This window comes from Puma concolor, chromosome A2, assembly GCF_028749965.1.
Source record: "Puma concolor isolate L17-30 chromosome A2, mPumCon1.1.hap2, whole genome shotgun sequence".
NCBI lineage: Eukaryota > Metazoa > Chordata > Mammalia > Carnivora > Felidae > Puma > Puma concolor.
Window position 1 is genome coordinate 161,026,317 of NC_141668.1, and position 17,496 is coordinate 161,043,812.

At 42.6% G+C, this 17,496-nt stretch overlaps 1 protein-coding gene and 1 pseudogene across 1 annotated transcript; both read left to right on the top strand.

Moving 5' to 3' along the window:
- On the top strand, positions 1 to 927 carry LOC112852337 (olfactory receptor-like protein OLF4). Its single transcript, XM_086684719.1, has one exon. It carries the CDS (start codon positions 1 to 3, stop codon positions 925 to 927), a length of 927 nt encoding a protein of 308 aa, XP_086540845.1.
- Positions 928 to 16,020: 15,093 nt separating this feature from the next.
- Positions 16,021 to 16,987, top strand: LOC147583704 (olfactory receptor-like protein OLF4; annotated as a pseudogene).
- The last annotated feature ends 509 nt before the right edge of the window (positions 16,988 to 17,496 follow it).

Sequence of the window (17,496 nt, forward strand, 5' to 3'; positions counted from 1 at the left end):
ATGGAACCAGGAAATATTACACGGATATCAAAATTTCTTCTCCTGGGATTTTCAGAAGAACCAGAACTGCAGCCCCTCATATTTGGACTTTTCCTCTCCATGTACCTAATCACTGTGTTTGGCAACCTGCTCATCATCCTGGCCATTAGCTCTGACTCCCACCTCCACACCCCCATGTACTTCTTCCTGGCCAACCTGTCCTTTGTAGACATCTGCTTCACCTCCACCACCGTCCCGAAGATGCTCTGGAACATCCAGACCCAGACCAAAGTCATAACCTATGAGGACTGTATCACACAAATGAACTTTTTCATAACCTTTGCAGGGATGGATGACTTTCTTCTGGCTGTGATGGCCTATGACAGGTTTGTGGCCATCTGTCACCCCCTGCACTACACGGTCATCATGAACCCCCAGCTCTGTGCGATGCTGGTTCTGGTGTCCTGGATGACGAGTGTCCTGTATTCCTTGGTACACACCTTAATGGTGTTGCGGCTGTCCTTCTGTACAGAAGTAGTGATCCCCCACTTTTTCTGTGAAATCAATCAGATGATCCAACTTGCCTGTTCTGACACCTTTCTTAATAACGTGGTGATGTACCTTGCAGCTATGCTGCTGGCTGGAGGTCCCCTTGCTGGGATCCTTTACTCTTATTCTAAGATAGTTTCTTCCATACGTGGGATCTCATCAGCTCCGGGCAAGTATAAAGCATTTTCCACCTGTGCGTCTCACCTATCGGTTGTCTCCTTATTTTATTGTACGAGCCTAGGAGTATACCTCAGCTCTGCTGCTACCCAGAGCTCACTCTCAAGTGCCACAGCCTCGGTGATGTACACAGTGGCCACGCCCATGCTGAACCCCTTCATCTACAGCCTGAGGAACAGAGACATAAAGAGGGCTCTGAAAAGAATCCTTGGGATCCAGTGATATAAGAACCAATCATCCAAAGGCTGGAGACATGACCATGATTGAAGGGCTCAAATCCTCAGAGCCAGGAACTGCCAATCTTTGATCAGACTGTGGAAGTAGAATCTACTCCTTCTATTTCTTTCTTGGCATTTCCATTTGTTTGATCAACTTCTCTCTACATTTAAGGAACTCACTTCATTAAGCTTCTGCTGTGACTGAAATACAGACGGTTTCTCCTTTGTCTATTTTCAGGTGTCCCCAAAGTTTACCCCAACCTTGGGTCACGAATGCCTGAAATTTCTGTATCTCACATGGGAGTAGTTGGATTTCTTAAAATTAATTACATCTCAAATGACTTATACCATGCCAGGTAAATTTCCCCTAAATTTCCTGAGATCATTATCATGAATGATACGCTTCATAGGAATAAAGCTACACTTGATCAGTAAGCCATTTCCATCATTTTACTGTCAAGCAGAATACAAAAGCACGGTTTCCACCTTGAGTCCCAGTCTTTTCATTCGCTTCCTTTAGGACTCCGCCTGATGATGTGGCCTCTAACATTCTTCCGTTTAAGCCTCAGGCTATTGACACCCCGCTCTGGTTAGGAATGCCCAAGCACTCACCTGCACCCATGTGCTTTCCACATTCCCACAGACCTTTCCTGGACCACAGCCTATGCCTTGGCTGCACCAGGCCTTGGGTTCTTATTGTGATTGCAGGACACACGTCAGCAACATCTATCAGAGAACTCTAATAACCCCAGGTTTATTACTCATGTATGCCGGAGGGCACATGGGATGGTTCAAAGCCATTCTGGGAGGTCTCAGAAGGGGAGAGAGAGTCAAGAGGAAGAGAGAGAGAGAGGAGGCTGTTGAGGGATCTGGGTTTCTCAAAGACCACGCCAGGGTGGGTAGCTGGCGTTGGGTTCACACGTTCTTGGAGAATTGTATTGAGTAGAATGTGTGGGCTGAAGGGGAAAACCTGATTCACTCATGTGTCAGTCTCTAGTTTATAAAGGGCTTTCTGAATTGGTACTTCGTGACTGGGGGTAGCCGAGGGCTTATCTGGTGATTGTGGAACACATCTGATGATATGTTTATTCAACATGGTTTTGCTCGAAACGGACCCCGAGGAAAATACATCATTTCAGTCACTTGCGCTAAACATGCCCTTATGCTTTGTCAGCGGTCTCTTGGTTTTATTCTGTTATTCAGCTCAGGGTCCAGAAACCCTACCATAGTCACTGGGAAAACCTGATTAGCTAATATAGATCTCCCAGTGGAGTGTACTTAGAAAAGCAAATTTGAATAAACAGTTCGACCTGATATGTTCTTCCTATCGGCCTGACCATAAATAGGAGGAAGCAAACTTTCGAAACACTCATTTTGTGACACATAAAATATATCTCTCATTTTTTAAAAAAAATCACAGTTCATGCTTTGCACCTATTTATTAAAGCATGGAAGATGGTGTTCACCACTGAGGGAGTTTGTTCATCAAGGCGCAGGATTGCGTAGTGTCTTCTACGTTTTATCACTGAATTATCTTCCTGTTTCTGCTTGAAAACTTCTAATGCGATCCACTCATATGATTCTTTCCGTTGTTACATGAAATAGCTTCCTTTTCCTGATATATGTCACAAGTCCCATGGGATGGCGAATGCACAGTATCAGCAACATGTATGTAATACGTCCTTTCTGCTCTGAAATCTCTTCCACCTGCTTGACCAGAGGACGCTTCACCCAAGAACTGCATGTCTTGCCAGTCATTTGGGTCAGGGTTACCAGTTCTTCTGCACAAATGGGCATGTCCTTCAGAGTCTCCAGGCTGAGGAGTAGCCCTGTTCAATCTGCTGCATAAATCCTTCTTTGCTCTAAAAAAAAATAATAACATGTGAAAGGGCCTGGAGATTAGGATGTGGGCATATCTGATAGTGCCTTATTCTCCTTACTGTAAAGGCTTTTTCATCAGGGTACTATTTTGGTCACTTATAAAAGCAATAAACACAGATTTCTCACAGCCTGAAGAATGAGCGAATACACGATCCTTTCACAATTTCAGGGACGCAAGGACAAGATTTGGTGCAGAAGCCTTCACGCTACCTACACTTATCTCTAACGCAGGATCATCTTCTTACTAATCATTTTTTTTTTCAACGTTTATTTATTTTTGGGACAGAGAGAGACAGAGCATGAACGGGCGAGGGGCAGAGAGAGAGAGGGAGACACAGAATCGGAAACAGGCTCCAGGTTCTGAGCCATCAGCCCAGAGCCCGACGCGGGGCGCGAACTCACGGACGGTGAGATCGTGACCTGGTTGAAGTCGGACGCTTAACTGACTGCACCACCCAGGCGCCCCTCTTCTTGCTAATCAAACAGTGGTCCGTAGACTCAAACCTGCACTTCAGCATCACCCAGGAGCTTGGAGAAACGCAGAATCGCTAAAATTTTGCACTTGTAGTGGGATCCGTGTGGATTCACAGGCACAGTGAAGTTGGAGACATGCTGGTCCAGCTGGGTTTCTCACCGTTTATGGTGAGACATTGGTGGCAGGATAACAGTATTTTGGGGGTGCTTTCCTGTGGACTGTAGGTGTTTGGCAGGTTCCCTTCAGACGTTGACAGACGTCCCAGGGGAAAATTCATTTCTGGCTGAGAACCACGACCCCAAGTTTGAGAACTGGAAGCATCCTGACAGAGTCAAACTCAAGGGACACCACATACTCAGATATTAAATTTGGACAGATGACAAGACATGACCAAGCACCATTTATACATCATAAAATGTAGTTCATAATCTCAGGGATAAGATTTTATAAAGATTAAAACCAAACTCCCTGTGAGATGTTAAGCTCACATTGTAGTACATAACTAGATCTCAATACATCTGTTATATTTAAGGAACATTTTATAACAAGGGACCAAATGACAGCTTTTAATGTCTTATAAAACAAGTGACAGAAAAAGTGTCTTGAAGCCAATCTCTGTGGCACCCAAGTTTTATTATCAGAAGTCATTTCTCTGCTGTATTATTTTTTCTTTTTTTTTTTAATATACGAAATTTATTGTCAAAATGGTTTCCATGCAACACCCAATGCTCATCCCAACAAGTGCCCTCCTCCCTGCCCATCACCCACTTTCCCCTCTCCCCCACCCCCCACCAACCCTGGGTTTGTTCTCAGTCCTCAAGAGTCTCTTATGGTTTGCCTCCCTCCCTGTAAATCTCTTTTCCCCTTCCCCTCCACATGCTCTTCTGTTATTTTCTCAAGATCCACCTACGAGTGAAAACATACGGCATCTCTCTTTCTCTGCCTGACTTATTTCACTTAGCCTAACACTCTCTAGTTCCATCACGTTGCTGCAAATGGCAGGACTTCATTCCTTCTCATTGCCTAGTAGGATTCCATTGTGTATATAAACCACAACTTCTTGATCCTTTCATCAGTTGATGGACATTTGGGCTCTTTACATAATTTGGCTATTGCTGAAATCGCTGCTCTAAACATTGGGGTGCACGTGCCTCTGTGCATCAGCACTCCTGTGTCCTTGGGTAGATTCCTAGCGGCGCTGTTGAGAACAACAGTAGACACTGGGTCGCCTCGTGGGCTCAGTGTGTTCATTTTCCGTGTCTTGATTGCGGCTTAGGACATACCCCATGGTCTGGAACTGAGCCCCCAGATTGCTTCTTCACTGAGCATACAGACTGCTTGGGATTTTCTCTCTCCCTCTTTCTCTGACTCTCTCTCTTAAAATAAACAAATAAACATTAAAAAAGCTTCTCTCTGTCCCTCTCTCCCTCCCTTCCTCTCCCGCACTCATGCTCTCTCTCTCCCTCTCTCTCAAAAACAAACAAAGAGACAGACAGACAGACAGCACTAGAAATGCTACAGCTGGGTCCCTAGGACAGGCAATGCTTGGAAGGCAAAGAGGACTAATCCCGGAGGGTTCCTTGGTCTTAGACTTGGAGGGAAGTGTGTCCCAGCTGAGATAAGGTGCCAGACGATTTAGACATCAGGAAGGGAACAAGTTCAGGGAAAAGGGGAGGCAAAAAAGAACTGCATTCACTTGGTCTCTGAGCTAGTGTTTTGGGAACCGAGAGTCATTAGGAAAAAATACTTGTGTCCAGAGCAGTTTTCCACTTGGGAATATGAGATCAGAGTCTGGGGTACCAAGAGGGAAATGAGCCTAATGAGCCGATACAGGGAGCTGTAAATAGTCTCTGGTCGCCTGTCAGCCTGTGACAACTTGGATGGGAAGGGACAAGGTCTCCCTCTGTTCTTCCAGGCCCTATTTATGGCTGGGGCCCATGCTTTACTCCGTCCTGCTGTCTCAGCTGAGAACAGAGCTTTAGTCCCTACCATCTGGAGTCAGGGAGGCATTCAGACTTGTCACAAGGAGACCTTGTCAGACACCTCAGCCAGGTGAGCCCAATGGCCCGGTGCGCCATGGATGACAGGGTCAGAAGAATGGAAGCCAAGTTCATTAACCTGTCTTCACCTGAGAGCCAATTCAACTTAGTGCAGGAGGGGTGATCGCTGTGTTCATTTGTTTGTTTGATTAAGTGATGTATTTATTCAGTGGCTGTGTCAATTTCACAGAGTGGATGCTCACACTTTCGTTGATCTTCCATATTCTATTCCTTTAACTTACTATTAAGGCAATGGCAGTTTATTTTACCACCCGGTGTCTCAGGAAACTCACAAGTTTCTTAGATAATTGCTCTGCCTCATCCGTTTCATTCACCACCACCCCCACTCTCTGCCTCGATGTCTGTTGAACAGACTTTTTTATGTTTGTGTAAATCACAGCAGAAACTTGCCATTCCAATATGGAGCCTCAAATTCATTTGTCCATGGGAGGCTTAAGAACTGGCATTTCTGGGAACCATTTCTATACTTCCAGGTAAAAGGTCGCTGATCTGGCCTCACTGGATTATTTCTTTTTCGGGTGTGGAGTTTGGAGAGTTCTTTATTGACTTTGGATACTAGCCCTTTGTCCGATATGTCATTTGCAAGTATCTTTTCCCATTCTGTCAGTTGCCTTTTAGTTTTGTTGATTGTTTCCTTTGCAGCACAGAAGCTTTTTATCTTCATGAGCTCCCGATAGTTAATTTTTGCTTTTAATCCCCTTGCTTATGGAGATAGAAACACAGAATCTGAAGCAGGCTCCAGGCTCCAAGATGTCAACACAGAGCCCAATGCCCAGATCCCAATGTGGGGCTCAAACTCATGAACCAGGAGATTATGACCTGAGCTGAAGTTGGACACCCAATCAACTGAGCCACCCAAATGCCCCATCTACAAGGCATTTAACAAAGAGTTAGTATCTATTCTCTTCAACCTACTCCAAAATATTGAATAGGAGGGAAAGCTTCCAAATACATCAATCAGGCCAGCATTACCCTGATGCTGGAACCAGACAACGACACCCCCAAAAAAGAAAACTATAGACCAGTATCCTTGATGAAGATAGATGCAAAAATCCTCAGGAAAATCCTAGCAAACCACACATGACAGTATATTAAAAAGATCATTCACCATGATCAGGTAGGATTTATTTCAGGGATACAAGGGTGTTTCAATATTTTGAAAATCAATGTTATACACATCAACAAAATGAAGGATAAAAATCATATGATCATCTCAATAGATGAAGAAAAATCATTTGACAAAATTCAACATTCATTCATGATAAAACCTCAGTAAAGTGGGGTTAGAGGCAACATACCTCCACATAATAAAGGCCACCTATGAAAATTGCATAGGTAGCATCATACTCAATGGTGAAAAGTGGGGAGCTTTTCCCCCAATGTCAGGAAGAAGAAAATATGTCCACTCACATTTATTCAACATAGTACTGGAGGTCCTAGCCACAGCAATCAGACAAGAAAAAGAAATAAGGGATATCCATATTGGTAAAGAAGTTAAACTGTCACTATTTGCAGATGACATGATAGTATAAATGGTAAATCCAAAATAATCTACCAAAACATTCCTAGAAATATGGATAAAGAAGATGTGGTATATATACATACAATGGAATAATATTCAGTGATCAAAAAGAGTGAAATCTTGCTATTTGAAAGAATGTGGATGGAACTAGAGTGTATCATGCTAAGCGAAATAAGTCAGTCAGAAAAAGACAAATATATCATTTCACTCATATGTGCAATTTAAGAAACAAAACAGATGAACATAGGGGAACTGAGGGAAAATAAGTTAATAACAGAAGGAGTAAAACCTTAAGAGAGTCTTGAATAAAGAGAATAGGCTGGGGGTTCCTGGAGGGGAGGTGGATTGGGGGTTAGCTAAATGGGTGATGGGCATTTATTTAAGGAGGGCACTTATTGGAATGAGCACTGAGTGTTCTATAGAAGTGATGAATCACTGGGTTCTACTCATGAAACCAATACTACAGTGCATGTTAACTAACTTGATTTTACATACATACATACATACATACATATAAAATTACCAGGTGTATTACATTAATTCAGTAAAGTACAAGATACAAAATAAATACCCAGTAATCAGCAACGTTTCTGTACCTTAACAACAAAGCAGCTGAAAGAAAAACATTTAAAAACACCATTTACAATTGCACCAAAAAGAATAAAATATTTAGGAATCAACTTAGCCAAAAAGTGAAAGACCTATGCTCCAAAAACTCTAATACACTGGTGAAAGAAATTGAAGGTAACATAAATAAATGGAAAGATATTCCATGCTCATGGATTGGAAGAATTATTCTTGTGAAAATGTCCATATTACCCAAAGCAAAGCAATCGACAGATTCATTGCAATCTCTATCAAAATACCAACAGCAGTTTTCACAAAACTAGAACAAATAATACTAACATTTGTATGGAACTGTAGAAGACCCTGCATAGCCAAAGCAATCCTGAGAAAAAAGAACAGACCTACCAGGTTTCAAGATATACTCCAAAGCTGTAGTAATCAAGACAGTATGCTTTTGGCACAGAAATAGACACATAGGTCAGTGGGACAGAATAAAGACCCCAGAAATAAAAGATGACTAAATGGGTTTAATCTATTACTTGGATGTAAATTTTTTAAAAAATTTAAAAAGGTGAGACTATGGGGAAAAGACAGTCTTTTCAATAAATGGTGCTGGGAAAACTGGGCAGAGACATGTAAAACAATGAAATAGGACAACTTTCTTACACCATACACAAAAACAAAAATGGATTAAAAACCTAAATGTGAGACATGAAACTGCCCGAAAAGAACACAGGCAGTAATTTCTCTGACATCAGCTATAGCAACATTTTTCTAGACAAGTCCCCTAAGGCTAGGGAAACAAAAATAAAAATGAACTGTTGGGATTCCATCAAAATTAAAAGCTTTTACACAGCAACGGAGACAAGAAAACAAAACAAAACAAAACAAAACAAACCTGATCTATTGAATGGGAGAAGGTATTTGCAAATGATATATCTAATAAAAGGTTAATATCTAAAATACACAAAGAATTCATACAACTAAACAACAACAAAAACCCCAAACAATCCACTTAAAAATTGGGCAGAGGTTCTGAATTGACATGTCTCTAAAGAAGACATCCAGATGGCCAACAGACAAATGAAAAGATGTTCATCATCACTCATCATCAGGGAAATGTAAATCAAAACCACAAGGAGATACCACCTCACACAGGTCAGAAGGGCTAAAATCAGAAACACAACAAACAAGTGCTGGTGATGAAGTGGAGAAAAAGGCACCCTCACACACTGCTGGTGGGAATGCAGCCACTGTGGAAAACAGTATGGAGGGTCCTCAAAACTTGGAAATAGAACGACAACATGATCCAATAAGTCCATTACTGTTTCCAAAGAAAAGAAAAACGCCAATTTGAAAACATATATGCACCCCTATGTTTATTGCAGTATTCTTTACAACAGACAAGATATGGAAGCAACCTATGTGTCTGTCAATAGAGGAATGGATAAAGAAAATGTGGCAAACACACACACACACACACACACACACACACACACACACACACACACATGTTTATCTGATGTGTCATTTACAAACATCTTCTCCCATTCTGTAGGAAGCCTTTTAATTCTTTTGTTTTCTTCACTGTGCAGAAGCTTTTTACATTGGTGAGGTCCCAATAGTTCATGCTCGCTTTTGTTTCTCTTGCCTACGGCAACATGGGTAATAAGAAGTTGCCGTATTTGAGGTCAAAGAGATAGCTGCCTGTGTTCTCCTCTAGGATTTGGGTGGTTTCCTATCTCACATTTAGGTCTTTCATCCATTTTGAATTCATTTCTGTGAATGGTGTATGGTGTAAGAGAGTGGTCCAGTTCCACTGGCATGTTGCTCTCCATTTTGCCAATACCATGGTTTAAGAAACTGCCTTTTTCCCTTTGGACACTTTTTCCTTCTTTGTGGAAGATTGACCATATTGTTTTGGGTCCATTTCTGGGTTTTCTATTCTATTCCATTGTTCTATGGGTCCGTTTTTGTGTCAGTACCATACTGTCTTGATGACTACAGCTTTGTAATACACCTAGAATTACCCAATGTTTTATAAACGTCAACTTTAACCTGTATTAAACATATGAAACTCCTAGATGATTTGTCAAAAGGATATCAAATCCAAGGATTCTTAAACCCATGGTTGTATAGCAAAGGGAACACACTTTTTCTTGTTGAAGAAAGAATAGGTATTTTCTAGACTATCAGGAGTTGTGTTCCCACCACAACTCAATGTTTCGGAGAGCCAAGGGGCATAGTCAAGACAGGTTCCTGAGTCCTAGATTTGGAAAAAGAAACTTTCACTCAGGTCTGTGAAAAGTTTCAATGTTAGACAAGCCAGGGAAGTTTGAGGAGGAGTAATAAAAATTGGATATGCCTGAATTCTAATCTGATCTCTTGGGAACAGGGAATCCCAAGGAAAAAATTCCATTCTGTCCAGATAAGTTCCCATGGGGAGATGGGCTCAGGGGTTGGAGTAACAATGGGAAATGTGTCTAACGTTTCAGACACATTTTGCTGTGTCAGATGCAGCAAACATAAAGAGCTGTAAATATCTCCTCGGCTGCAGATCCAGAACATGTTTAATCTGAAGCCGGAGGAGACATGGTTTTTGCATTTGGATTCTTCAGTCTGGTTTGGGGACCAATGCTTCACTCCTTCCTGTTCTGGGAATAGAGCTTGCTTTCCATCATCAACAAACAGGGAGGAATTCTGACTTCCACCTGGAGACCTTCCTCTCAGAGACCCCATCTAGGTGAGTCTCAGAACTCAGCAGGTATTCCAGGGAAGGTTCCGAGAGAATGCAATCTGAAAGCTTTCCTCTGAGGTCACCTGACAGCCTAACCATCCTGGTCTCGAAGCCAAAAGACCATTGTGTTTGATGGCACGGTGAACTCTTTCATTTTTTTAATGTTTACTTATATTTGAGCGAGAGAGACGGAGACAGAGTAAGAGTGCGTGAGGGGCACAGAGAGAGGGGGACACAGAATCTGAAGCAGACTCCAGGCTCTGAGCTGTCAGCACAGAGCCTGACGTGGGGCTCGAATTCACGAACTGCGAGATCATGACCTGAGCCAAAGTCAGACGCTTAACTTACTGAGCCACCCAGTCTCCCCCATTTATTATTTTTATGTTTATTTACTTTTGAGAAGAAGAGTGAGAGAGGCAGAGTGTGAGTGGGGAGGACCAGAGAGAGAGGGAGACATAGATCTGAGGCAGGTTCCAGGCTCTGAGCCATCAGCACAGAGCATTATGTGGGGTTGGAACTAACCAACTGCGAGATCATGACCTGAGCTGAAGTCGGACGCTGAACTGACTGAGCCACCCAGGTGCCCAACCCATTCATTTATAATCAATTTATTTAAGATGTGAAAAAAAGGAAGTGTCTGTTGAAATTAGCAATATAAGGATTATTGTTGACAATTAAGTGGTGAATAGGGGCGCCTGGGTGGCACAGTCGGTTAAGCGTCCGACTTCAGCCAGGTCATGATCTCGCGGTCCGTGAGTTCGAGCCCCGCGTCAGGCTCTGGGCTGATGGCTCAGAGCCTGGAGCCTGTTTCCTATTCTGTGTCTCCCTCTCTCTCTGCCCCTCGCCCGTTCATGCTCTGTCTCTCTCTGTCCCAAAAATAAATAAACGTTGAAAAAAAAATTAAAAAAAAAAGTGGTGAATAAAAGATCAGTTGGATGCGACTAACGAGGGAACGCGGGGTACTGTCTTCCAGGATAATCTGAACATTTCCCAAGAGTTTTGCAGTTAAAGGAAATATGAAAATACACTATTAGGTATGGAAGGAGGTGCAGTGAGGGAATTTAAACAATATTTTTAAGGTGGGGTATTTTGGAGCATATTCTGTATCTTTTAGAAAGGTCCAGACCAATGGAGGGAGCCACGACCTGGCAACTGCAGTTCTGGAGACACACATTTCACTGAATCTTTTCTCCATTACGTCACTTAAAAAGTTTATTTAAAACGCAAACAGGCATATGCTAGAGGGTTTTATTTTGCACTTATTTCATTACCTGGAGGACGAATTTATGTTGGGGTTTATTGGCCACTTACTTTCGCTGTTGTAAATTATCAGTGTAATTTCTTTGCCTTTTACATTGAGTCTGAGTGTTCTTATTCTTTTCTTTGTTTGTTGCTCCTGCTGAATCATTTTCTTCCGTCCTCTTGATTGCATTTTTTCACACAAATAATTCTACTCCTGAAACCAATATTACACTATATTTTAACCAACTAGAATTTAAATAAAAATTTAAAAAAACAAAAAAAAAATTGCAAATTTTAAGCCAAGTGTACTATTTGCTGTTTAATTCTTGTATGTATGTACAGGTATATTTTCTGGGTGGTGTGAGAGTTTATAAACTTTGGTCAAATCTACTAGTCGGCCATACCTTCTCCCCCACCCATTGCTTTCTATGTGCCTTGTAGTCATAAACTGCCTTTTGTATGTATTGCCACCTACCTCCCATCTGTGCTTCCTCGCTGCTACCTTTTGTTTTGTGATTGGATCTATTTTCTAAACTAGCAATCGTCCTTCTGCCGTCCTGTGGAATCATGAATTTGTCTTGCATTCAACTTATATCTTTTCTCAAGTGTGTGTGACCCCACTTATGTTTGTATAGGATGAAATTATAATTTTATAGTCTGCTCCCTGCATTATTTTTAAAGTCAGTTATAATCATAATTCTCGTTTTCCTATTCTTTTTTAAGGTTTTTGCCTATTCCATTTTGATTTTGAGACGTGTTAATGTGATGAAATTGTTATTTTATATCTTTTCCTACAGAAGAGAATTTTTTTTTATTAATTTATTTTTTCAACGTTTATTTATTTTTGGGACAGAGAGAGACAGAGCATGAACGGGGGAGGGGCAGAGAGAGAGGGAGACACAGAATCGGAAACAGGCTCCAGGCTCTGAGCCATCAGCCCAGAGCCCGACGCGGGGCTCAAACTCATGGACTGCGAGATCGTGACCTGGCTGAAGTCGGACGCTTAACCGACTGCGCCACCCAGGCGCCCCCAGAAGAGTATTTTTAACTCAATGTTAATTAATAAGTTTATTTTGAATTCACTATTTATCCCAGTTTTCTTCTCTCTGCTATTCCTTGTATTTTATAAATTCCATTTTCTAAAAATGTGTTACTATATAAATGCACACCTTTATGAAACAGCAAAAAAATGAATTAAAGAAGTGAGGTCCTGCTCATTTCGATCTTACATTCAATGAAGAAAGCAGAGTGGGGGAAATAAATGTGTATCTGACACAATGTTCTCGGGGATAGACATATGAAGAAAGGAAACACGTTTTTGCACACTCACATGCACACACATATAACTCAACAAGGAGAACCACGAGTGATTGGTCTGCACCCTGACCACGTACGACATGCTCTGATATTTTCTATTGTGCGTTAGTTTTTCTATTCTAGTTTATTCTTGCAAACCACACCCTGACCCCACAAATGGTCCCAGTCTCAGAATATGGAAAACATTCATCTCCCTGGTTCTCTGTTCCTGTGCTAACAGCTCCCTGTTTGTGTTCTCTCTCCTTTCATTGACAACTCCTGTGAGCACAATCTCTCATTCGTTCATGCAATATGTATTTATTACCACTGTCCCCAACCAAACTATGTCTGGGGGTAAAGGGTGGGAGTAAGTATAACATGCCCAGGGCACCCACAGTCTAGCAGGGAAACATATATGGAATTAAATAAAAATTACAGTGATAACACCATATCTAAATTATCACAAAAGAAAGTCTTTTTTTTCTTGTGGGAATGTCAAAACACACACACACAGTCACACACACACTCACACACATTCATGAAGGAGACGACTCCTTGCTGTCTGAAAGAGGAGATGGGAGTTTCAAGACAAAGAGGCGAGAACTTCCAAATAGACCAGTGGATGATTCCAACCAGAGGGGAAGCAGGTGTGTAGGGGCGCGGAGTCTTGAGACTGGGGCTTGAGATGAAGCTACAACTCAAGTTCAGTGTTGGTAGAGTTGATGTGGGTGAGGCAGCATGAGTGCAAAGCTGTTGGTTCAGTCAGGGGAGGCAAGCCAAGTGTTGGAAATATGGATGTGGGGTTCATTCTCCAGGGGGGAGTCAGATGAAAGCATTAAATCAGGAAGGTGGACAGTAACGTAATCGTAATATAGACAGATCTCTCGGGGGTAAATGTGAATATTGGCTAGAGGGGTGCTAGCCTGTGATGGGTGGAGAGAGGAAGAAAACTGAAATAAGGCTGTGGAATTGGGGCCCCAGAAGTGGGGAAATGATGGGGACTTTGAGAGAAGAAAAAGTCGGTCAAATCTCCTCACCAGTAAGAAGTACTCATGAGCCTTTGAGGGAACTATGCTAAGTTTTTTAAGGCGTATTCACTAAATCTGCCAACCACCTGCACAGGATAGATACCTCTAGCCCTACTATTTGGGGAAGGATATTAGCATTTACAGTAGTTTGGTTGGGAAGGTGGGGGAAAAGAAGAGAGGGAAACAAACCAGAAGAGACTCATAAAGATAGAGAACAAATTGAGGGTTGATGGAGGCAGGTGGGTGGGGGATGGGCTAGATGGGAGGTGGGGATTAAGGAGGGTAATTGCTGTGATGAGCACTGGGTGTTGTAAGTGATGAATCACTGAATTCTACTCCTGAAAACAATATGTTGCACTGTATGTTACCTGAGTAGAATTTAAATGAAAAAAAGAGTAGTTTGGTTGGTTCTCCAAGTTCAAAAAGCAAACATATGTAGATCCAAAATTCAAAACACGAGTTTCTGATGATGAAGGTGTTGCATTTTATATCATTTATAAGAGGTGGGGTTTTGCTAGCAAATAATCTTTTAAAATCCGCCACTCTTGTTGTACTCTGTATATTACCCTTACAGAATTGTGGGGGGTTTCCCTTGCTTGTTATTTAGCGGGATGTCTTGATAACTTAGACATCCTAACTTTTCCTTTTAGATAAATTGCTTTTTGCCGCTTTATTATTCTGGGCATCAAGGAGATGTACCTGGGGTTGGGGTGTCCCCAGAACCAGGGACACTTTCTCGTCATCACCACCAGGGGCCATCTGAGCTCATTAGATATTTCTCCCCACTTTTCTTGCTCTCAGTTTTTGAATTTGATTTTTGTTTCTGTAAATACTGGACACAAAATGATCACCTTAAAATCGAGACCCATATCTACATGCTCACTGGAGACTTATCTACTAGAATTTGGATGTTTTTCCAACTTATAGGAAAGACAATCTGATATTGCACAGCTTGCCTTGTATCATTGTTTGCCTAATTATTGCGACTGGAGGTGAGAATAGTCTGGTTGTGACATGGTCCAAGGAGGCTATAGAGCATGTGTGTGTGTGTGTGTGTGTGTGTGTGTGTGTGTGTGTATGGGATGAGCAGTTCTCAAGACAGAGGTCCTGGAACCCATACTTCCAGTATGCGACCCTTAAAATACAGGTGCCAGATTACTACCAACATATGAAGCTAAGAAGGCCCATTTCTATTCAACGATTCCTTGGAAATGAAATTAATAAAGTGCAAGGACCTCCATGTGAAGAGGGGTTCCTTGTGCCAGAAAGTTTCATCAGTGTCAGGGAGGCCACCTCATTCCTCAACATTCCCTGCCACCACCTCTCATCAGTCTTCCTCTCGCTCCTTCCCCTGGACACACTGGCTTTCTTTTGAGCCTGGGTCTTTAACACAATATGCAAACAACCAAAGGCAGGATGGTGAAGGGGAGTGGGAGACACTGGCTTCCGGTTAAGGAATTCCTTCCAGGTTCAGGAAGGGGAGACTCAGAGGAGATAAAGGCCCAGCGGAGGGAATACTGTCAGTGATGCTGTCACAGGCTGTGTGGTGACAGATGGCAACTCCATGCCTGGTGAGCAGGGCGTGATGTTGACACTTGTTGAATCACTGTGTGGCGCCCCCCAAACTAACGTGACCTGGTGTGTCGACCACCCTCATGCTTTAAAAACTTAATTTAGAAAAACCCACGTCTTTCCTCAGAGCCGTCGCACTCATAGTTCCCTCCGATGGGCACGCTCTTCCCCAGAGGACCTTGTGTCTCCTGTCTCCTCGAGGGCTCTGTTTACATGTGTGCCGGTGTGCCCGAACAACCAGGAAGAGCCATCCCTCCATCCACGCTTCCCTTTACACAGGCTTTGTTTTTCTTCAAGGCACCTGTCACCTCCTGATATTTTATCTGGTCTTTATTTGCTTATCCCCTTTCTCCATCACTGAACCCTCCAGGCTTTTGTTTCTTGACAGTTATACTCTTTACCTGGAGGTTAGTGAGTGTTCAAAGTTATTCCTCAAACGCATGACAGCTTTCAGAATTCCTCATTAAAAATATATAATAGATGAGTAGTTGGGGAAAAAGCTAACTGGGGGATGTGAAGCCCTAGTTAGAGCTGGCTTGGGGAGGGGATTTTTCCCCTGAGATTTTTCCCTGAGAGGGGAAATTTCTGTAAAAAACTAGAGAAATTGATCTTTTGAATGCAAAATAAGAATTGTAGAATTTCAACGATATTTGCAATGTTCATTTTGAGAAAATTAGTCATGTTATTTCTTTGTTCCCCGGTAGTCATCTCCAGCATATGGAAACAGGAAATGATACACAAATTTCAGAGTTTAACCTTCTGGGATTTTCAAAGGGACCAGAGCTGCAGCCCCTCACATTTGGGCTTTTCCTCTCCATGTACCTGATCACTGTTTGGCAACCTGCTCATCCTCCTGGCCGTCAACTCTGACTCCTGCCTCCACACCCCCATGTACTTCTTCCTGGCCAACCTGTCCTTTGTAGACATCTGCTTCACCTCCACCACCGTCCCGAAGATGCTCTGGAACATCCAGACCCAGACCAAAGTCATAACCTATGAAGGCTGCATCACTCAGATGTACTTTTTCCTTGCCTTTGCTGGATTGGACAACTTACTACTGTCTGTGATGGCTTATGACCGGTTTGTGGCCATCTGTTACCCCCTGAACTATATGGTCATCATGAACCCCCGGCTCTGTGGGCTGCTGGTCCTGGTGTCCTGGATCACGAGTGTCCTGCATTCCTTGTTACAAACTTCAATGGTGTTGCAGCTGTCCTTCTGTACAGAGGTAGAAATCCCCCACTTTTTCTGTGAACTCAATCAGATGATCCAACTTGCCTGTTCTGGCACCTTTATTAATAACTTGGTGATGGATCTTGCAACTGTGCTGCTGGGCGGTGCTCCCCTGGCTGGGGTCCTTTACTCTTATTCTAAGATAGTTTCCTCCATACGTGGGATCTCATCAGCTCTGGGCAAGTATAAGGCATTTTCCACCTGTGCATCTCACCTCTCGGTTGTCTCCTTATTTTATTGTACCAGCCTAGGAGTGTACCTTAGCTCTGCTGCTACCCAGAGCTCCCACTCGAGTGCCACAGCCTCGGTGATGTACACGGTGGTCACGCCCATGCTGAACCCCTTCATCTACAGCCTGAGGAACAGAGACATAAAGAGGGCTCTAAAAAGAATCGTTGGCATTCCAGCAATGCATGGGACAATCGTCCTGAAGCCAAAGACGTGCCCATGATTGCAGGGCTCAGAGCCTCAGAGCCGGGAACTTCTAATCTTTGATCAGTCTGGGGAAGTAGAATCTGCTCCTACTATTTATTTCCTGGCATTTCCGTTTGTTTGAAATCAACTTCTCTATACATTGAGGTAACTCACTTTATCAAGCTTCTGCTCTGTCTGATATACCATTTCATCTTTCTCCACTTACATACGTTCCCAGTGTTTTCCCAATTGTTGGATCACAAATGCCAGGAAATTTCTTTACCTTACAATTGGCAAGTTGGTCTCCTTAAAAATAATTTCATTTCAAACTGAAATGAATTTATATCATGATTTCTACCATGCCACATAAATTTTCCCTAATTTTCCCCAAAGAATAATCCCAAGGTGGCTTATTCATGTGGAAAAACACTACACTTGGCCCCTAGGCCCTCTACATAATTTTCTTGTAGATGAAAATACAAAACCACTGCTTTCACCTGGAGTCTGTCAATCTCTTTTAAGTCCCTTTCCTAAGAACTCTTTGAC